General features: G+C 47.7%; 1 protein-coding gene across 1 annotated transcript in view; it reads right to left on the bottom strand.

Annotated features, from left to right (window-relative positions):
• CLDN10 (claudin 10) overlaps positions 1–22,769 on the bottom strand; it is a 161,349-nt gene extending 138,580 nt beyond the window's left edge. Inside the window, exon 1 of the mRNA XM_056109756.1 lies at positions 22,556–22,769. Coding sequence (XP_055965731.1) covers positions 22,556–22,769 — 214 coding nt within the window. The remainder of the gene's footprint in view (positions 1–22,555) is intronic.
• Positions 22,770–23,450: the final 681 nt, after the last annotated feature.

The following is a 23,450-nucleotide window of genomic DNA, read 5'->3' on the forward strand; positions in this document are numbered from 1 at the left end:
CTCTGGCCCCACAGTGGCATCCTGTTTGTGTCAAACACAAATTCTTCAAGATGAGACAATGACTCCATAAGACAAGAACTAGAAGATACAGAAGTGTCATAACAAGGTTCATAACAACTATTTTTTTTTGCTTTTTTTGGGGGGGGGTCATACCTGGCGATGTTCAGGGGTTACTCCTGTCTCTGCACTCAGAAATTACTCCTGGCGGTGCTCAGGGGACCATATGGGATGCTGGGAATCGAATCCGGGTTGTCCGCATACAAGATAAACACCCTACCCATTGTACTATCGCTCCAGCCCCACAACAAGGACTATTGGTGAGAGGCAGGGGAACCTTCATGGAGAAAGGCTGGTCATTACTTCCATGGGATTTCAGGGTGGGCTCCCGCTCACCAGGGCTTCCTCTGTTCAGGCTCCTTTAACCATGTGCCAGGGACTGGCTGGCTTTTAAACAGCAGCCCTTTATTTCCTGCAGTTCTAAAGATAGGAAGTCAGAGCACAGCATGCCACTATGGCGGGGATCTGGTCAGGATTCTCTTGTGACTGGTCAAACTCCTCCTATCCCCTCATGGTAGAGAAAGAATGGGAGAGTTCTCTGGAGTCTTTTTAATGAAGACCCTGATCACTTCCCCAATGATCCACTTTCATAACGTTGGAGGTTAGGATTCAGTCTAAGTGCTGGGAAAGGAGACACAAGCATTCATTCATCACCTTCTCTTCCATGCCTCCTGTTTGTGCCAGGAGAACTATTTTCTAGTTTGCCATGTTTTAACGCTAGTGTCTAAACAATAGCACCTAGGGTCAGCACCATTGATAATCTGTAGAATGGATAATGTTTTCTACACTGGAATAAAAATAATGTTGGATCCAGAGCTAAAGTTAAAAAGAGAGAGAGAATTTTGCTTGATCAGTCCATCACTGAATTCTTTCTAATTCCATCCGTTCACCCGCCCATCTATTTATTCATTTGTAGAGCCTTTGCCCATCCTCGCACTCACCCATCTTTCCATTCATCTACCTGCCCACCTATCCATCATCTCTCCATCTGTCTGACATCTTGTCTTGAATCTGCTTTGTTTACCTGGCAATCTGCTGCGAGGGGAGGCACAGAGAGGAAAAGACTGAGGCACAGCCTCTTTTTTTCCTTTTCTTGGCTTTTTGGGTCACACACGGCACAGGGGTTACTCCTGGCTCTGTACTCAGGAATTTCTCCTGGTGGTACACAGGGGACCATATGGGATGCTGGGACTCGAACCCGGGTTGACCACGGACAAGGCAAACGCCCTACCCGCTGTGTTATGGCTCAGCCCTGGCACAGCCTCTTGAAGAAAACACAGTCTCAATTCTGTGAAAGGTGATGAGAAGAGGAGAGAAGAGAAAGGAACTAGCTTCTCCCGATAGGAAGAGAGAAAGGAAAGGAAAGGAAAGGAAAGGAAAGGAAAGGAAAGGAAAGGAAAGGAAAGGAAAGGAAAGGAAGGGAAAGGAGGGAGGGAGGGAGGGAGGGAGGAAGGAAGGAAGGAAGGAAGGAAGGAAGGAAGGAAGGAAGGAAGGGAAGGTGAAAGGAAGGGAGGGAGGAAGAAGGAAGGAAGGAAGGAAGGAAGGAAGGAAGGAAGGAAGGAGGAAGGAGGGAAGGAAGAAGGAAAGAAGGGAGGAAGGAGGAAGGAAGGGAGGAAAGGAGGAAAATAAAAAGAAAGAAGAAAAAAGAAAGAAGAAAGAAAAAAAGAAAGAAAGAAAGAAAGAAAGAGAAGGAAGGTGAAAGGAAGGGAGGGAGGAAGAAGGAAGGAAGGAAGGAAGGAAGGAAGGAAGGAAGGAAGGAAGGAGGGAAGGAAGGATGAAGGAAGGGAGGAAGAAGGAAGGAAGGGAGGAAAGGAGGAAAATAAAAAGAAAGAAGAAAGAAGAAAGAAAGAAAGAAAGAAAGAAAGAAAGAAAGAAAGAAGAAAAGAAAGAAAGGAAAAATTGTCTCTGCAATTAATAGGAGGACAGGAGAGGAGAGAGGGAGAGAGGAAGAGAAGAGAGAGGAGGGAGAGCTGTCGAGACCAGAGTGGTGGAAGATGACCTTGAGTATTAGAATATGCCCTTGAGAAGAAGTGATAGGACTATTTCCTATTTTGTTTTGGGGCCAGCGGTGCTCAGAGCCCATTCCTGGCTCTGTGCTCAGGAATCACCCCTGGTGGTGCTCTGGGGACCCATTGTGGTGCTGGAGGTTCAAACCAGCAGCTGGCCGGGCAAGTGCCTTAGCCCCTGCCTAATCTCTCAGTCTGCAGAACTAGAATGCTGAGCACTGCTTCAAGGTGTACTAGAGGTCTTTTCTAGGAATTGGTGGTTTTATCTCTCCTGGGATGTGCATGTGGAGGAAAGTATGGTGGGGTCTGTGGTGGGAAGAACGGAGCAAACCGTGGAGAAGTCTGAATGCTTTCTCGGATGCCAGGGAGTAAGAAGCGAGGAGATGGTCAGACGCACCCCTGGAGAGGCACAGAGACACTAAGGCCCCAGAATGGTCTAGAGTGTTAGCCTGAATCTCATTCCAATTGGGCATCAATTGATAGTGACAAGCACTTTTTCTCATGGGGTGCTGTAAAGTGTGTTTCCAAACCAGGGCCCACGTGGAGAAAACCACATAAACAGGGGAGCAGAGCATGAGAGTCAGGGACCCTCTGGTAGGATGGAGGGGAATATGGGTAGGAAACAAGGCCAGAAGGAGGCCACAGTGGGAATATGGGCTGAGAAACACTGGTATAGGGCAATAAAGTGAGGAAAATAAAATTAAGGAGGTGACCTCTAAGAGACATTTACATTTTAATCATTTTTGACGAAGGATGATTCCAGATCTATAAATAAGGAGAGAGACAAAGTGTGTGTATGTATGTGTGTGTGTGTGTGTGTGTGTGAGAGAGAGAGAGAGAGAGGAGAGGGGGGCAAGGAGGGAGAGAGTGATGTGTGTATGACAGAGAGAGATGAAGGGAAGAAGGGAGAGAGAGACAGAGGGGGAGAGAGAGAGAGAGGGAAAGGAGAGAGAGAAAGAGAGAGGGAGAGAGAGAAAGAGGGAGAGAGATAGAGAGAAAGAGAGAGACAGAGAGAGAGAGGCAATGCTGGCTGATGTGCAGAAGTCAAGACAATTTCCACTCTCTTCAGCTGCTCCCTGGGGTCATGGGACGTAGGTGGTCAGGGAAGGGAGAAAATAATAAATAATAATAATAATAATAATATATAATGAGGAGAAAATCCTAACAGCCAAACACTTCAGTACTGGAAACGCTTATTGTTCCCAGATAATGCCCACTCCGGTATCTCGGGCAGTGGCGTCCAGATGAGGGGAGCCGGGAGAAAGAAGCTATTTCCTGGGAGCCACGCTCGGCCTCACACGGGCCCTGTAGATAACCCGCGGCCTGGTGCCCTCTGCAGAGGTGGCCCTCACGGAAGAAGCCCGCACTCCTCCAGCAATGCCACTTGTGCTGATCTTGCACTTGGCCCCGAGTCGCTCATCTCAGGCAGGAACTGGGGAGTTGCAGGGGCCAGCGAGCGGCCGGCTGCACCCGCAGACGCCACACTGGGCTTCTTTCCCTCCTGCTGACTGTGGTTATGCCTGGCTGCATGATTTATGGGCAGGCCCCAGGCCCTGCCATATCTTCGAGTCATTAATTACCCAGAGAGGAACTCGACCCAGAGAAACTCGCAGGAGAGGAAAATCCTCCCCGAACCAGTGTTGAGGAATAATCAGGGCTATTCTGATGACATTCCCACGCTCCCAACAGCCCAGGGCCAGTTTGGACCTGGTGTCCGAGATTTCCCGAAAGGTCGCCCTCTAAAGAAAGGACTAGAAGAGATCTTAGAACCAGGAGAAAGGGTCTGGAGCAATAGCACGGGGCATTTGCCTTGCACGAAGCCGACCTGGGTCTGATCCCCGGCATCCCATATGGTTCCCTGAGCACCACCAGGAGTAATTCCTGAGTACATGAGCCAGGAGCACCCCTGAGCATCGCTGGGTGTGACCCAAAAAGGAAAAAAAGGAACCAGAAAAACAAGACTATAACTTGAGAATTAATGGCTGAGTTTTGGTGAACATTGTGTGCCCATTTTTAAATCCAGCCACTGAAAACTGGAAGCGTGAAAACAGAATTAAATAAATGGTTATGGAAGCCAAGGGGATAGAACACCCCAAGCCCATCACTTTCTAAATCTTCACAGTGCTTCTGAGGCTTGAGGGTCTCTGACCTCTGTTTAATCGTGCGTTCCCCTATACACCTGCCAATTCTACCGCCAAAGACATACCCTGCGTAGCTTCCAATGGTCTCAGTGTCTAAGCCCAGGAAAATTCTAGAAGAGTTGATTGAAAAGGTGGGTTCAGAGCCCTGAGCAAAGGAAGAAGCTTCTTGAAAGGGCCTTCTCAAAGCAAGAAAGGCTCCTAGACACTTTCTCTCAAGGTGGGTTTCTCCAGGTATTTTGTGAAATCTTCCATGAGATATTTTGGGATAAGGACAAACGCCTTACTGCATCCAGATAAACTAAAAATGGCACCAGGGATGGTGAACCAGGGGGAAGAATTGTGCCCTGTGGTCCTCCCCTTGCTCCTGTTCCTTCAGCCCAACCCCCAAGCTGACCCTCCTCCCCCAGCTCACTGTGCACCTCTAGTCCATGCATGGATCTTGCACAGTTGCTTACAAGGCAAGAGAGAAATGTTGGGATTTGTCATCAGGAAAGTCCACCAAAGCAAGTCACAAAATCACAACAAGAAAGAGCCAAGGGCCAGGAGGGTATGGATGGGTTAAAGATTAAAAAAGGCTTTGCTGGGGGTGCGGCATGTGAGGGGGGAGTTGGAAGGAAGAGAGGAAGAGGACGATGAGGAAGAAAGGCATGCACCCTATTGGGCAAGAACAGAGGGTCCAATGAGGGGACCAGTTCGCCCAAAGTCCAGGCTGCTGAAACTGGGGCTGGGTAGCTAAGTCAGCACTGCTGGGGGCAGCCGGGCAGCAGGAAGTGGCCATGGAGTGTCCCCGATGGACCAGGTAGCCCAAGGTTTGGGTTCAGGAATGCACGAGCCACCACAGGTGACCGATCACATCCTCCCCTGAGCCTGAAAGTGAGAATGAGACTCAGCCTGGCTGAGTTCTGGGAGCCCCGAGCCCGGGCACGGGGCCCGGGCATGGGGCCAGCCAGGCACATCCAAGGCTAGAGAAGAGAGGCACTGGAGGTTGTTTAAGGCCAGAGCCATAGTCCAGCAGGGAGGGCGTCTGCCTTGCACGTGGCTGACCTGAGTTTGATCCCTGGCCTCCCAGATGGTCCCCCAAGCATCACCAGGAGTAACTCCTGAGTGCAGAGGCAGAAGTAACTCCAAGCAGTGCTGGATGTGGCCCCAAACTAAAACAAAATAAAATGGTGGGGGAGTTTACAGGAGCCCAGGGAGCTTCAGAAATCCCCCAACAGGACTGGGTTGGGATGGAAATAACAAGAGGAGGAGGAGGAGGAGGAGGAGGAGGAGGAGGAGGAGGAGGAGGAGGAGGAGGAGGAGGAGGAAATCCTTCATGTCTCCCATCCGTCTTCCCCCAAGCCCACAGTTTCCCGGATAAAACCAGTCTGCCAAGTGAGGTCTAGTCTGGTTTGCATGCACAGCCAGCCCATCGTGGGTTCGGGTAAATCAAACACACCAGTGCAAAGGAAGTCGATCGAAGGCACGAGGCTTGTCATCTCTGAGCCCCCCGGACCCTGTCCCTTCCTTATCTGGTTAGAGTTTAAAAGAACCATCCCAGGAACCGAGAGATAGCACAGCGGATAGTGCATCTGCCCTCCACACAGCCAACCTGGGCCCAGTCTCTGCACACTGCCAAGAGTGATGTCTGAGTGCAGAGCCAGGAGTCAGCCCTGAGCACAGCCAGATGTGACCCTTCCCTTAAAAAAAAAGTACTATTTAAAGTACTATTTAAGAGCAGAGAAATGACGCAAAGGACAGGCATACATGCTTTACATGCTTTACATATGGGAGTCCTTGGCCGGAGATGATCCCCTGCCCTGAATGACTCTTGGGTACCATGCTGGGAACGGTCCTTGAACCCCCAAACATAAAGTGTGCATCTCTGACTGAAAATGACCCAGAGCCCAGAGGCTCCCCTGGTCTGCCCTGCCTGGGGTGCCGGGGATTGAACCGGGTCAACCATGTGTGAGGCAGGTGCCCTTGCGCTGTCAATCGCTCCTGCCTCTGAAAACATTTTGGAGTCTGTGCTTTTGGTTTATAAACTTTGCACCTTGAGTTCCAGTTTTGCTGCTGAAACTCGGAACACTCTCTGTGGTGGGGAGTCAGTTGGCTTCCAGACACCCAAGGCATTCCCTCCCATGGTTCGGGGCCCTCGAAGACTTCAGAAGGCCTGTGAGGCCTGTGGCATGCCCAAGGATGGCAGGGTGAGAATTCATGTTTCATGTAAATAAAACATCATCTGTGAGAGTTTCACTCACCCCAAGTTGTGCAGAGGAGCTCTGGGAAATCCTTGTATGGGCGTGTTTGTGTTTTGTGATGAGTGCCCTGTGTTACCAGCATTGACCCGACCCTCATGTGTGCCTGTTGATCCTGATAAAGTTCAGATTCTAAAAATAAAAGTGTGAGGATGCAAGTTCGATCCCCAGCACTGCCCATAGGCCTGGGTGAGACCCTGGCAGGGGCTCAGTGCAGGCTCTGGGGGAGGGGATTGATGCATGGCAGCCCCTGGTCATCACAACAGCCACCTCCACAGAGCAGAGGAGACCTTTTTTGGGGGGGAGGGGGGGTAATTTGGGCCACACCTAGCAGTGCTCAGGGCTTACTCCCAGCTCTGTGCTTAAGGACCACTCCTGACTCAAGGACTACGTAAGGTACCAGGGATTGAACCCAGGTTGGCCACGTGCAAGGCAAGTGCCCTACCCCTATACTTACTCTTGCTCCAGTCCCAAAGGGGATGGGAGAGGGGAGTTTCCACCCAGTGCTGCTTGGGACTAAATTCTGGCTCTGCACTCAGGGTCATTCCGAGCAGGCTTGGGGGGGAGAGTGAGGGGGGGAGTCTGATGTGCCGGGGATCAAACCCAGGTCAGCTGCATGCAAGGCAAGAGCCTTACTTGCTGTGCTATTGCTCCACGCCCGAAAGGTAACTATTTTTTTAAATATCAAAGAGAGAATGTTGGAGATGCTCAAAACATCAACCTTCCCAGCCCGAAGTTTGCGAATTCAAACCCCAGTGCCACCGCTCCCTCTGGGCGCCTGACAGCTGTGCAGTTTGAGGTTGGCAGCCCTGGCAAGCACTCATGCAGTTAACTCCATACCTGGCACCCAAGGGCCCCCGTTCTGGCCAGGTTGGAAGGGAAGGGAGGGTGTGAGTGAGAAACGTGACTGGGAAGGGCGCCTCCTGGAGGACACACACATGAGCACCACCATACCTGGAGAACCAGGATGTATGTCGGCACCATCACTTGGCTGGGGGGAGGGGGAGGGCTAGAGCGTGGATTGGCATGCACAAGGTCCCAATTTCAACCCCCTGGTACTGCATGGCCCCCTGAACATGAGGAATAGCCCTGATGACTCCCAGTCTCCATTACCCAGCAAGGACACAGAACTATTGGGCCCAAAGTCAAAGTGTGGACCCGATAGTAGAGAGGGTGGGGTGCTTGCCTTGCCCATGGCTGACCCGTGTTCAATCCCCAGCACCCTATATAGTCCCCCGAGCCCACCAGGAATGATCCCTGAGCACAGAGTCAGGAGTAAGCCCTGAGCACCTCCAGTTGTGGCCCCCAAAACAAAATACATAAATAAGAGTGACACTTCAGCCAGAGTACTGCAGGTGAGTACCTCAGTCACGGGTGTGTGTGTGTGACCAACCCCCACCCCACCCCAAATAATAAAGGGGAAGGCAGGAGGGATGATATAATTAATTGATTTAAAACATATATATATATATATTTTTTTTTTTTTTTGCTTTCTGGGTCACACCTAGCTATACTCAGGAGTTACTCCTGGCTCTGCACTCAGGAATTACTCCTGGTGGTGCTTGGGGACCATATAGGATGCCAGAGATCGAACACGGGTCAGTCATGTGCAAGGCAAATGACCTACCCACTCACTGCACTATCAATGCAGCCCCTTAAAAAATTTTTTTAACTAGTTTCAAATGTTCCAAGTCTAACTACCCCTTCTCAGGGTCTGAGAGGTAACACAGCAGACAAGGTGCTGGCCTTGTGTGTCACTGACCCATCCTGGGCCCATCGCAGCATCACATAGACCACCAGGCCAGGAGTAAACCCTGAGCAGAGGCAGGAGTGAACCCCACAGGGGTAAACCCTGAGCATGGAGTCAGGTGTGACCCAACACTCCCCACCCCCCCATCCCAGACAAACAAAAATTCCTCCCTCTCACTCCATACAGTGGATCTCGGTATGAGTCCAAACTACTCCACAGAATAAGAGAGAACGAGAGCCCCAGAGCTGTGTCAGGGCATGACCCACATGAGCTTTCTCTCCCTCTGTCCGTCAGTTCTCCACGCAGGAATGCGCAAGGCCTCTTTCTTATTTTATCTTTATTGAATCACTGTGAAATAGTTACAAAGCTTTCGTGTTTGAGTTTCAGTCATACAATGATCGAACACCCATCCCTTAACCAGTGCGCATTCTCCACCACCAAATGGCCCCAGTATTACCACCCCTCCATCCCCCACTTTCCAACCCTCCCCCTGCCTCCATGGCAGACAATTTCTCCCATACTCTCTCTCTACTTTGGGGCATTATGGTTTGCAATACGGAAACTGAGACGCTATCACATTTGGTCCTTTACCTATTTTCAGCACACATTTCCCACCCTGAACGACCCCTCTAACCGTCATTGATTTAGTGATCCCATCTCTATTTCGGCTGCCTTCTCCCCCAGCTCATGAGGCAGGCTTCCAACTATGGAGAAATCTTCAAGGCCCTTTTATCTACTGTTCTAAGGCCTCTTTTGACTCTCCTGTACCTCAGGAGCTAAGGTTACTAAATCCAACCAATACTTCCTTCTTCTGAATATTTTCTCTAGTATTATTGGGGGGGGCTTTTTTGGGGTGCTCAGGGTCTACCCCTGGCTCTGTGCTCAGGGATCACTCCTGGTGGTGCCAAGGGATCAAACCCGGGATCAAACCTGGCCACAGACAGGCCAGTCACATGCATTACCCCCTTTACTATCGCTCTGGTTCTTCTTCAGTCTTTTTAAACCCACATCCAGTGAAGGGGGCCGTGCAATGCTGGGGGCTGAGCCTGGTGCTCTGGTAGCCAAGCATCCACTTGGCCCCCTCTTGCCTTTAGGTCTCAGTTTGTGCATTTAGGGCCACCCACTCCCACCCTGTGAGCATCTCACTGACCCCTAAATACCTTCCTGCCTTTTCTCATAGCGACCCTGTAGGTAGGTTCCCTCTGTAGCAAGAAATTCTGCCAGATCTTTCTGGCAAGTCCCATTAAGTATTTTTTTTTCTGCTCAAAACACTCCAGCAGTGAAGTTCTTGCCCAATTCAATCAGCCTAATCAGTGGCTGAATAAATAGCAATACCCCTACATAAAAATGAAAAAAAAAAAAAACATTCCAGCAGCTTCCTGGCTCCCACACTAAGTTCCTTCCTAAAGCTGGAAGGTCTTTTGGCGAGTTCAGCCTTTTTCTCCCTTCTGTCATCCAATATTGGGGTCCACCTGCATGTCTCAGCCATTGCTACACACCTGCCATTCTCTCATCTCTGATTAGGCCTTGGCATGTGCCAGCCGAACCACGCGCCCCACAGATGATCCCCTTCACTCCTCACCACCCTTCTTTGAAGTGGAGAACTTCAGACCTGTTTGGCGGATGGAGAACTCGGATGGAAAGCATTTTTGCCCACGTGCTGAGCTATAAGAGGTCGTGGAGGTTCATAACCTGAGATGCCCTTTTTGAAAAAAATATTCCTTGCCAAACTCCTACCCAGCTTCCAAAGCTCTTCAAGCAACAAGCTCTTCTGGGAAGCCTGCCCACCTCCTAAAAGTTGCCAGATAGCATTTAGCAGGCTGGGCTAATTGTTTGCTCAAGGACTGGGGCTCTGTGAGTAGCACATCCACAGAGGGGAGGCCTGTGTCTGCTGCCTCTCTGTGCCCCAGAACCTCGACGCCAAGCCAGCCACCTAATGAATGCTTTGATGAAGGGACTCATTAAGGAATAAGTAAATGAACATTTTGCCAGGTTCCTTTCGCGGTTCTAATAGGGCATCATAGCCATTTGCCTAATTGTCAGATGTTGGCAATCAATTTTTTTTTTTCTTGTAATGCAGGCGTCAGTCTGGCCAAGTCTTAATGGTAGAACAGATGCCTCCTTGGAAAATCAGCTCAATTATCCCAAGTTCACTTAAGAGCAACATAGTGTTCTGGAATGTTCTGGAGTCACCTGGCATGACATCCAGGCAGGAAGGTTTGAATTGCTCATGCCATCAGACCCTAGGCTCAGAGGCTGTCTCTTAAGAGAGCTCATCTCAGAGTGAGTAAAGGAACGTGTGGTCACTTAGCTCACTGGCCGCCTGTGGGCTCAGATGGGCCCAACAGAGAGATGGACAATGGGCCCTGGGGGAAAATCCAACAGAATCTTTCCTGCAGAAAATACCACTTTGCAGGGAGAAAACAAACACTGAAAAATCTGATAAACAGACCGAGCCCTCAAGGTGAATAGCAGAAGCCACACAGCCGGGCTCACACCAGAGGCTCTTGTATCCATCTGCAGGAGCTGCCTTTGGGTGGAGGAAGGGGCTGGGGGGGAGGGTGATGTCCAGTAGTGCTCAGAGTTTATTCCTGGTTCTCTGCTCAAGGGGTGACTCCTAGAGACGTTCAAGGGACCATATGTCAGGGATTTAAGTGGTGCTGACCAACTTGCAAGGAGAATATCTGAACCCTGGTATTCTCTCTCCAGTTCAACAGTCATTTTGAATTTATGTGGCATGAGGAAGGATTTACAGGGTGTAGAGAAAACACAAAAACCAGTGTTCTGGACCAATAATATCCACTCAAGGCCGCCTAATCAAAATTACTTTCACAAAGGCCCTGACTCCCCATGTAACCAATCTGGGGGCATTGGGACTTCACATATGATTATTGGTAGGACTCGATTCCACCCAGAGGAGAGAACTGTAATTTATGATGCTGAACTTTGGTCACTGAGTTTCTCCCAAATCTCAGGGCAAGGAGTGCTCCAGTAAACCTCTGTCTGTCCTGGACAGGCTGCCTTGTACTAGACGGCACGTAGCTGAGCTCTGACAAGTTCTTCCTTCTGTCTAGGGGGTAACCAGATGACCTGGCTGGTTGGTTTTGGCAGATGCCACCTGAGACTGCTACAATTCCCAGGCTCATGTCTTGAATGAGGATTTGACTTCTAAATAGAAGGTGGTCTTGCTTATAAGACAGAGCTAGCTCTAAACTTAAACTGGTGGGGTGAGCCTTCCCAGACTTACATATAAGATTTAGGATGTGCTGCTGTCAGAGTTCCCTGAATCTATCACACTGAAACTATCTTTAGGTAAGAAGGCAAAGAGATTTTATCATTAACATCTAGATGTATAGTCTACTTTCAGCATGCTTCTCCCATCGTGGGAGGATCCTCCCAACACCCTTTATTTGGTGCTACTTTCTCTATCTGAGCTCCCTTTTCCTCTAGCATGTGTGGTTGGCCTCCAAGCCATGTAGTAAAATTCCTGGTACTAATCTCGGCCACTCTTGGGTGTTAGTTCCTATTTTGTTACTTCATGTTCCCCAGATGAATACAGTCTTTCTATGTCTATCCCTCTCTTTCTGACTCACTTCGCTTAACATGATACTTTCCATGTAGTACCACTTGTATGTAAATTTCATGGGATGGGGGGATGGGGGGTGGGATACTAGGACCCGTGGTGGTGGAAAATGAGCACTGGTGGAGGGATGGGTGTTTGATCATTGTACAATTGAAACCTAAGCGCAAAAATTTGTAAATCTACAACTGTATCTCATGGTGTTTCACTAACAAAAATTTTTTAAAAAAATGTAAATGATGGAGAATGGGCACTGGTGGAGGGATGGGTACTGGATCATTGTATAAATGAAACCCAAGCACAAAAATTTGTAAGTCTACAACTGTACCTCATGGTGTTTCACTAATAAAAAAAATCTAGATAGACCACAGCTAGGTAAATTGATCTGAAACTGCAGCCTTGAATAGGGCTTCAGAGTACTTTTATAAGAGTTTTTCTGACACTATAATCAGAAAAGAGAAGGGCATAAGAATGGAGGGTTTTGATTGGTTACATTGTTGTAATTCTCTTCCCCCTGCAAGAGCTATAGGGAGGGGATGGGAGGTGGGGCTTCTAGCAAAGAATCTTGGCGTTGGGTACATTGTGTTTTAGGTTCCACATAGACATTTATTAATTTACTAATTGTTTCAGCGGTCCCCTTCCCCTTTCCTGCCTAGGTAACAGCGTGGGCTGGGTACTTCTTTTCTGTTCTGAATCATAACGTATGGTTCGTGGCCCCTCCACCTCTGCCCAGTTCCCAGAATGGATCACTCAGAGCTCCTGCCCAATAGTCCCTGCTCAGCAAACCGTTTCTGCTCCCAACTTTCCCACAGCACTCCCCTCCCTAAGCAAAAAGTAACAATACTAAAAGAGTACATGAAGATCAAAAACTGCAATCTGGGCTCCAAGAATGTCCAGCAGATAGGGTGTTTGCCTTGTACACTGCAGACCGGGATTCTATCCCCAGCACTCCATGTCTGCCAGGAGTGAGCACTGAGCACTGCCAGGTGTGGCCCCCAAACAAAATAAAACAAACAACAAAAATAACAAAACCCTGCAAGTTTGACTCTTCTCATATCAGTGCAACAGTCCTTCTCTGTGTTTTTGTATGTTTTTAGAAACAGTCACTACAGTCTTGGCAGGAAATCAATGGAAGGATGGAGCAGAAGTAACTGTCAGCTCAACTGCGGCTGAGCTGTGAGCCCTCAGGTCTTGAGAAAGGCCTGCCAGCCAAGGTGCTGGCTCTCCTGCTGAGCGTCTCTGAGTCTGGCATTGTACAAAGCCTTGGGCCTGTAATTGTGTTTGATCATTGTGGTGATTTATCACCATAAAGCCAGATGGGCACCTCTGACCCCTGTCCAGCAGGGTCAGTTACAGACAATGAGAGACACACTCTGTGGCATGTTCAGGTTGCAAGTTATCCCCAACAGCCCTGAACAAGGGCCTTGGCAGGCCACTGACTGGACGCAATTTTTGTACACCCCGCCCCCCCCAAGTCTGGTTCCTTGCCTCCAGACATCTGGGTCTTTCCAAGAGTAGGTAGATGAAGAATAGTTAGCAGGTGCATTGAGAACAAAGGCTGGCATAGTTACGTAGCTGTGGTCGTAGGGAGGACACAGGGGACACGCTATCAGCAACTGCTTTTAAAGTATGGCATTCATTTCCGACTCGAGTCCTGCCTGGGCGCTTGCTGGCTGCCCTTAAAGTATTCTATTCTTGCATCTGCTCCCTCTGCGTAACTAACCTAGACTACGCTGACCCTTGGGATTATTGTTAAGAGGATGTTTTCCTACAGATCATCAGTTAATAGGTAAGAAAACTGGAGCGGCTAGCTGGTAAGACACTGGCAGAGCCAGATCCGAGGAAAGGGTGAGTCCCTCAGATCCTAAGTTCTCCTCCTCAATTGAGATTGCTCAAGTTTTTGACGTGCATATCCTGTGGGATTCAAATGCAGATGACGATTCTACAGGTCTTCAATGGAGCATGAGGTTCTGCATTTCTAGAAGCTTCCTGGGGAGGGGTAGGGTGGTAGGTTCCGCTTAGGGGAGACCCAGCAAGCCCCCAGGTGTCCTGATCCTCAGCAGGCAAAACTCTCATGGCTCTGCCATTCCTCCTGAACCTTTTCCCTCTGGTCTTGCTCCTTTGCTCCAGCTCCAGGAGTGCAAGGAGAATTCTTCTGTGCTGTCACCACGGAGAACAGTTTCTTCATCCATTTGTTCTGTCTGCACAGTCCCTCCCGAAAGCCTTCTTGGGGGCATGGGCAGCCACAGCAGGGGGGCACAGAAGATGCTGGCCAATCAAGAGCTCTGGGAGAGGACCCATGGGCTGATGGAGACAAGCTGTCCTGAGCATGAATGGAAGAACTCCTGCAGCCACCAAGGTCAGATTCTACATCTGATCATGAGCATCATTTGGCACTTGTTGTTGTTCTGGTGATTCCAGCACTGTCCTCCTCTGAGGCAGTTTCATGCCAAGCACAGTGCACCTGATTCTTAAGGCCCAGAGTCAATTTCAGAGTGATACATGCTGACCAAAGTTTACCCAGGATATACTGTCCCCTTCCCCGGGAGCATGTTGGTACATATCTACCATGGTGCCCTTTCTAAAAATTTTATTTTATTGAATCACTGTGAGATAGAGCATTACAAAATTGTTCATGATTGTGTTTCAGTCATACAATGTTCCAACACCCATCCCTCCACCAGTGTCATTTCCCAGCACCAGTGTCCCCAGTTTCCCTCCCACCCCTTCAAGCCACCTCCAACCCCAGCCTGCCTCTATGGAAGGCACCTCTCTTCTCTCTGTCTCTGTCTCTCTGTCTCTGTCTCTGTCTCTGTCTCTGTCTCTCTCTCTCTCTCTCTCTCATTTTAGGCATTATGGGATTGATAGCACAGCGGGTAGGGCATTTGCCGACCTGATTGAACCGAGTTCGATTCCTTCGCCCCTCTCAGAGAGCCCGGTAAGCTACAGAGAGTATCTAGCCCAAACGGCAAAACCTGGCAAGCTACCTGTGACGTATTCGATATGCCAAACACAGTAATAACAAGTTTCACAATGTTACTGGGCCTGCTCAAGCAAATTGATGAACAACGGGAGGACAGTGACAGTGACAGTGACATTCATTTGAAGGATATATATATATATATATATATAATCTCAGGGCTAGGATGAAGGAGACGTTACTGGGGCCTGCTTGAGGCAATCGACGAACAACAGGATGGTGGTGATCGTGATATATATATATATATATATATATATATATATATATATATATATCCAATATCCAAGGCCAGGGAAAATTGGCCAAGAGGACTGGTGAGGTTGGTCAATTGTGTGGGAGATTGTGTGGGAGATGGAGGGTAGTTAAGATAGAGGAGGAGCCATTATGACAATACTAGTTGAAAATAATCACTCTGGACAAGAACTGTGTGTTGAAAGCAGGTAAAGAGATATAGATGATAACCTTCCAGCATCTGTGTCATGATGCCCTTTTGTCAGGATGAGAACAGGCAGCATGGTTCTTGAACTTATTTGGGGGGTATGAACAGTCCAACACAAAACCTGAATTTCCCCAGGGATTCAAATAACTTCTGCATTTTGAATACACACAAGGAAAATGAGAATGAACCTCAGAAGAGTTCATGAAATGAAAGCTCTGTGGAGTAAGAACCTTAGTGAACAGATGGTGCCTCCCCAGGGAGTAAAATGAAATGTCTCCTCTGATGCAGGAATCTATCACCAAGGGTACCTGTGACTCTCGGGGAGGTTTGCGGTGGGGGGGGGGGGGGGTTGTGGTGGTGGTGAGAGAACATACAGTGCCAAGAATCAAACCTGGGACACCAGCGTGCAAAGTTTGTACTCAAGTCCTTTGAGTTATCTCTGCAACCATCAAATGTAAAAAATATTTGACGGGCCAGAGAGATAGTTCAAGGGTTAAAGCACGTGCCATGCACACAGTTAATCCTTATTTTATCCCCAGAACCCCATATGGTCCCCTAAGCATCAGGAGTGTCCCTTGAGCACAGAGGCAGGAGTAAGTCCTGAGCACAGCCAGGTATGGTCCCCAAACACACACACACACACACACACACACACACACACACACACACGCACATGCACACGCACACACACACAAAATGAATAAGATCTCTTTTTCCCTCGACGACACTGCAGTTACGTTTTCATTTATTGCTATTGTTTGAGAGTCGTTTGCTACTGTTAAACATAAACTAAGGCACATGTTTTAAAACCAAGAAGTCATGACATCAGAATGCAGCTGGCTGTTCTCTGGCCATGGACAAATAAGTGCAGAAATCCTCTCTTGGGCAGGTCACAGCTCCCAAGGGAATGAGGCAGGCATGATGGAGTTGGGAAGAGAGAAAAGAGGAAGGTTCACGTCCCTCCAGGCCAACAGAATAGTGTTTGGTTTCACATGGATGAATGGACACTCAATGCAGATGTTCCAGCACTTTTTCTTGGGTTCCTGGGGTCAACTGAGGTAATTTAAGCCTATTCCCAACCAGATGCAGATAAGAATCTGAAAGGTCAGGAACACAGCAAGCCAGCCAACACCTTAGAGAAAGGGAGCAAAGGACGGGCTATTCCCATGGGCAATTAGGATCCTCGCCATCTTTTGGTGAGGTGCAGCTTTGTGAAACTCCTAAAGATTCTTTGAGAGACTCCTGCAGTCCGGTTTGTTCAGTATAGGGTCAAGACTTCGAAGCTTCATCAAGAAGGCTGAAGCTGATGCATGACAAGGCAGGCACGTTCCCGGGTACGAGTCTGACCTCTCTCCTTAACTGCCCAGCAATGCCACTTTTTGTGTTCTCAACTTTCTCACTCACTATTTTGTTACTTTTGTCATTTTGCAAACATGCATCAACCTGTGTCATTAGCACAGGGGAACAGAACTGTCCGTCTCTCAGTCTGCAAGGCAGTTCTATCATGCACTCACTCCAGCACCTCCTGCAGTCATGCTTGCTGGACCCAGCTTAGGAAAGACCACTTCTCTGCCAGCAAACCTTTGCCTTCTGAATGAAAGCATCACTATCAGTATCCACATGAGAGAGAAAAAATAAAACAAGCTTTATTTTTTTAATATTCAAAAAATAATAATAAAGCAAGAGACACAGCCTAAAGTTGAACGTACACAGGACAGTAAAGAGCTTTTGAAATGGAATCAAGTAGCATTGGGGGTGCAGTCAGGATTGAACTTCAGGTGTCCCTAGGGTGTTTTCCTGAAATTTATGTCAGAGAACTATAGTGAAGGGGTGGTGGATGCAGTTATTGCCGTATCTATCTATGGCATTATATCTTAAAAGGTGCAAGGAGGGCTGGGGAGATAATTCAAAGGACTGGAGGGCAAGCCTAGCATCAACAAGGCCCTGGGTCCGATCCCTGGTACCTCAGAGTTTCTGAAGCATTACTGAAGTATGGATCTGGTGACCACCAGCACCTCTAGTGAGGTCCCACCCCACAAACCCAACAACTGTAACAACCAAAACTCCTGTAAGGATGCAGTCACCATTCATCTAAATGAATCCCTAAAAGATTGTCTGGTAGTTGGCATGGTGTTGGCGAGAAAGAACCCTTAGCCACTGTTGGTGGACACACTACCTGGTTCAGCCTCTCTGAAAGCAGTATAGAGATCTCACCACAAAAACAGGAACAGAACTTTGTACATGACCCAGTGATACTTCTTAGCATCTATGTCCACAATACAAAAACGTTAATTTGAAAGGTTATATGCACACCTTTGGTCATTGTCATACTTAGTACAAAAGCCAAGATATGGAAATAACCCAAATGCCCAAATATGGATGCAGAAATTGTGGTATATATGGGCACAATGGACTAATATGCAGCTCTAATAAAGAACAAAATCATGCAGTTTGAAACAACATGTATAGAATTACAGGATATCACTCTGAGTAAAGTCAGTCAGAAAGAAAGGGACAGATACAGAATGATCTCTCTCGTATATGGGACTTAGAGATTGATTCCAAGGTAGAGACAAAGCACCAAAGGCAACACAATGGGAGAACTGATCCACAGAATTGAGTTGAGAAGCTGGTGGTGAAAGAAAGGGCCATTGAGATCCTTGGGGGAGGGAGGTGGGTATGCTGGTGATGGATGGGGTGTCGGATGTATGTGCATTGTTAACAGCATTGTAAGTCAGTGAATCTCAATTTTAAAAAAATGAACAAAAATCAAAACCCAAAATACTCTGTCTATATTTGAGCATTGAAGAGGTGAGCCATGAGTATAGGAGTGTAGCAATGAAATGATGTAGCCAGGGGGGAATACAAGGGATAAAAATTGAAAACAAGAAAGCCTAGGGGCTGGAGAGATAGCACAGCAGGTAGGGTGTTTGTCTTGCACGCGGCTGACCTGGGTTCGATTCCCAGCATCCCATATGGTCACCTAGCACCGCCAGGAGTAACTCCTGAGTGCAGAGCCAGGAGTAACCCCTGTGCGTTGCCAGGTGTGACCCAAAAAGCAAAACAAAGAAACAACAAACCAAAAAAAAAAACACAAGAAAGCCTGGCAACTTAAGGGCTTCATCTCTCTAGTTTTTATTATATTTTGGGGCTTACAGTACTATTAATAATGGTTTCTTGTAGTCATAATTCCAACACAACACCCATCACCGGTGTAACCATCTCCCTGCCCTGAGGACCCATCCCCTATTGCCCCCCTCAACCTGCCCCAAAGTCCCAACTCCTACCCACACCCCAATTCAATTGTATGTCAGTTCCCCAGTATGTTGCCTTTGCATCTTAGCTGCTCCCTTGCTGGGAGCTTTAAGTCCCACCTCATAAAAGGGCAACTCTTGTTCTCAAAGGAGGGCTTCCTTCTGCTTAAATCAAAAAGATCTGGCAGTGTGGGTTTAGACTATTTATTCCCGTTTTACACTCAAACCAGTCTCTTTCCTCCTTGGTTTCTGAGTTCTTTCCTGAGCTTGGAGTTCAGGGGTCGTGGAGGGCGTCTGGGTGTACAGAGCTTTCACCCTCCTGAGTTCCAGTTTCAGAGTGGGATAAGAAAACACAGTCGAGCCCAGCCTCAAGTAGTCCATGTGAACCAGGAAATTCATATCGGAAGGTCCCCATTTCCTTTGGAAATATGAATCAGTGTTCCTGATGCTGAAAATGCATTTCTGCCGAAAGCTCTATCTCTTATAATGATTTTGACTCGGGTTGAAGAAAGGTAGGTATGCAAGCGGTAAACACTTCTACTGGGAACAAGGCTTTGCAAATTACTAAAGCTTCCACGCTGAGCCTTGTCAGGAAGAGAGTCTCTTCTTTTGACTATCCAGAAGCAAAACTCGAGGCCACAAAGATCTAAAGGTGGAAGACTTTTGAGCCACCATCAGGGTGATTTAAAAACAGAATTCAAGCTCCATTCTTCCATGTTGCGTTTGGCCCACGTTCGGCATCTGTTTTCCACAATGATTGAGATTGGTAAAAGAAGATACATTGAAGAGTACCAAGACAAAATATCGTTTAGAAAAATTAAAGGAAGTTGAACTAAGAACAAATAAACACACTCCTCCACGGGCCATCTTTTCTTTGGTCCTCAAGACAGGAATGGGCCACAGAGGAAAAATGGGGTTCCCTGCCTGATCACACACTCTGACCACACTCCCCTCCTTGCAAAAATCACCCTGGCCCCTAGGGACATCACATCATTTTGAAATATCCCAACCTGAGTTTTTTGGGGGTTGGAGGCCACTCACAGCAGTGCTCAGAGCTTGCTCCGGAGTTCAGGAATCACTGCTTGGTGGGCTTGGGGGACCCTATGGTATGTGGGAAATAGAATCCAGGTCTGCCACGAGCAAGGGGCAAGAGCCTTTACCTGATGTTCTCTGGCGCCCCCAACTAAGTTGGCACTTTGGAAGCCTAACTGGGCTAACCCAGCTGGAACATTTCCGTGGATTGTCATTACAAATCTCAGGCTTTAACTACAAAGTCCCTCTTCATCCTTTGGCCTGCCCTGGAGACTAATGACGTGCATACTTGACACAAAAACCTATAAAATATTATGCTTTAGTAACTTCCAAGTTAAAAATTACTTTTACTTTTTCCCCCCACCCCGGGGCCAAAGTTCAGCTTTGCCATTGGATTGTGAAAAGTCTATATTTTATCAACTGCTAGAGCAAAAAGAGCAACTTTTAACATAATAAACACAGAACTTGCGGCAGATTTGGAAAGAGATTGATGGAACTGAAGACAGAGGAAACTTCCAATGACATAAAAGTAGCTGCAAGTAATCATTTTCTAGAGAAATGGGGTAGCATAAAAATGCGTTTCCAGTCCCCTTCCATTTTGAAATGCACATATCTGTAACATAGATGCCAATACGCAAAAAGATGAATGTTTTCCTACATTGCTTGGTTTTGGTTTCAAGGCACACCCAAAAGTGCTCAGGGATCACCCCTGGCAGTACTTGGAGAACTGTACATGAAGCAAGGAATTCAAACCAAGACCCTCAGCACAAGGCAAGTGCCTTAATCCTTGTACTATCTTTCTGGCCCTTGCCTATATGTCTCTAAATAAGACAAAGCAACCAAAAGGGAAAACTCAGGGGCATTTTCTTAACACTTAAATTATTTGTAGGGGTGGTGATAAGGAGATTGAGGTCAATTTCTGGCAATACTCAGGGGGATACTCCCGGCTCAGTGCTTTGGGGCTGTGCCTGGCAGTGCTCCGGCAACTTGCGGAGCCAGGGATCAAATCACATCTTCTGCATATGAAGCACACAACTCACTGAATTACTCTCCTGCTTCGTATTTTATTTTATTTTTGTTTTTTGTGCCACACCCAGTGGTGCTCAGGGATCATGCTGAGTGGGACTCAGGGACTATATGGAAGTGCTGGGGATCAAACCTGTGGGTCAGCAGCAGGCAAGGCAAGTGCCCACCCCCATAGGATTATAGCCCCAGCCTCTTCTTTTAAGTCATTTCTTGGGTTTGGCTTGGTTTCTGATTGTTATGGGGACCACACCAGTGCTCAGGGGACCATATGGTGCCAAGGACTAAATCCAGTGCTTCTAGTGTGAGACACTAAACCCAATACTCTATTGTGAGACACATTTCAGGGCACTTAACTTTTTTTTCATAATTATATTTATTTATTTTCTTCTTCTTATATTTACTTATTGAATCACTGTGGGAAAAGTTACTAAGCTTTCAGGTTTAAGTCTCGGTCATCCATTGATCAAACACCTTTCCCTTCACCAGTACTCATTTTTCATGACCAATATCCCCAATATATCCCCCTCCCATCCCGCGAGATTATATGATTCTCATAACCAGCTACAGAAAACAAAGTATTTCACAATGCCTTTTCAGCAATTCTGATTGTTGGGCGGGGGCGGGGGGGAGATTCTAAACAATAATGGTGCATCTTTTGTCAAAACAATGAATGTAATCAATGTAGAGAAGAGTTAAGTGGAAATCATCTGCCTCACAGGCCACTAACTTTCTATTGCCTTCCTTTTTATTTATTTATTTATTTGTTTATTGAATCACCGTGAGATACAGTTACAAAGCTTTCATGTTTGAGTTTCAGTCATGCAATGATTGACCACCCATCCCTCCACCAGTGCACATTCTCTACCACCAATGTCCCCAGTTTCCCCTCCCATCCTGACCCACCCCCTGCCTCTATGGCAGACAATTTCCCCCAAACTCTCTCTCTCTCTACTTTAGGGCATTATGGTTCACACTATAGATATTGAGAGGCTATCATGTTTGGTCCTTTATCTACCTTCCTACTGCTTTCTTGCCCTTCTACTTTTATCACTGAACATCATCAAGTCGACGGTTCTTCCTTCCTTACCCTGTGCCATCCACGTTGCCATACCCTATCCTTCTGAAGAGACAGACGTTGTCAGTTGCACGCACCGGAAGTGCATAACACGACCGACCCACAGACACAATTCCCTCTAGGACTCAGGGCAAACTAGCTTATGAAAACAAGTCAGTCACTGCAACCCTTCCCCTTGAAGTTTATTATGTACTTCAGTTATGTTTAAAAGATTGCAAAGGTATTCTTAACTGCAGATGCCAGATTAAACTCACGATTAAATATTCAACCAAGGGACCAGAGGGATCTAGCACAAAGGGTTAAGGCACTTGCCTTGCACCCCATCAACTGGTTCAAATTCCCAGCAGGATCACTCCTGAGCACAGAGCCAAGAATAGTCCCCAACATTGCCAGGTGTACCCTTAAACTGTGTTACCCTCTATTTTTTTTTTTTTTGCTTTTTGGGTCATACCCAGCAATGCTCAGGGGTTATTCCTGGCTCTGCACTCAGGGATTACTCCTGGCAGTGCTTGGGGGACCATATGGGATGCCAGGAATCGAACCCAGGTTGGCCGCGTGCAAGGCAAACACCCTACCAGCTATGCTATTGCTCCAGCCCCATGTTACCCTCTATTTTTAACCACCAGTACACACACACACACACACACACACACACACACACACACATTCTCTCTCTCCTCTCTTCTCTTCTCTTCTCTTCTCTTCTCTTCTCTTCTCTTCTCTTCTCTTCTCTTCTCTTCTCTTCTCTTCTCTTCTCTTCTCTTCTCTTCTCTTCTCTTCTCTTCTCTCATACAACCATCCACCCATTCATCCATTCATCCTAGGCAAATCTTGGCACTTGAATGAAACACTTAATGTTCCCAAAGGCAGCAACTGGCTGTCGACATAACACTAGAGGGGGAATGCCATTGCCCACCCCTACCCTCCCACCCACACCGTTACCCCTCTGCTACTCTCCATCCAAGCCATCGTATTTACCTTCAACTCTGAAGATGGTGAAATGAGGCCGACAATGGAAGGAGCCCAAGGCGTTGCCCGCACAGTTCATCCACAGCCCCTGGTAAACCCAGGTCGCGGTGATCACCGAGGATGCCCTGCTGGTCACTTTCCACTCATTGGACGCCGTGGCGGCAATGAGCGCTCCAAAGCCTCCAACCCCGAACACCAGCGCCGAGATCTGCGCCCCGGACATGCCTCTGGTGACACGCTCCAGCCAGAACGCCGTGGAAGGGTCTAGGCACGCAGGGGACAGGGGGTATGTGGGCCAGAGTCACTGCCAGTAGAGCTGGGCTGGGGACAATATCTCATACTTGGATGGCCAGGGGAAGGGCACAATTTAGGAGACACTTTCCCACTGGCCTGGTGCTGAGGACTGAGAGGTACTTCCTGGTAAATGATGTAGGTGAATTTGAAAAGTTTTAAGATTTCAGGAATTCTTTTTTCCTTCCTAGCACCATGGTTAATGCTTAATTTTCTGTTATCCTGAAGCTTAACGGAGCATGTGATGACCAGCTATTACAAAGTACAAATGATGCGGTCACTGTCAGGGCTGATGGGACAAAGGCTTCCATCTTGCGAGCTTTTGAATCTCTAGAAAAGTGGAATCCCACTGAAGTTGTGATATGAGGAACAGAGTCAGCTAGGATGTGGGAAAGAGTCCTACTTCCGAAGAACACTTCCTAGACTGGGCTAAATTACTTTTTGAACAGGCAGACCTGTGGCGTGGCCCTGTCACTGTCTCAGACCTCATTACTCTTGTTTGTGACAATTGATGTCATAATTGTTCACACTTTGACTATTCTAATTACAGTAAAGCTGTCACATATAAATTATTATTAATCTGTATTTTCAGACTGTTAATACAAGTAAGATT

This window comes from Sorex fumeus, unplaced genomic scaffold (assembly GCF_029834395.1).
Source record: "Sorex fumeus unplaced genomic scaffold, SorFum_2.1 ptg000008l, whole genome shotgun sequence".
Taxonomy (NCBI): domain Eukaryota; kingdom Metazoa; phylum Chordata; class Mammalia; order Eulipotyphla; family Soricidae; genus Sorex; species Sorex fumeus.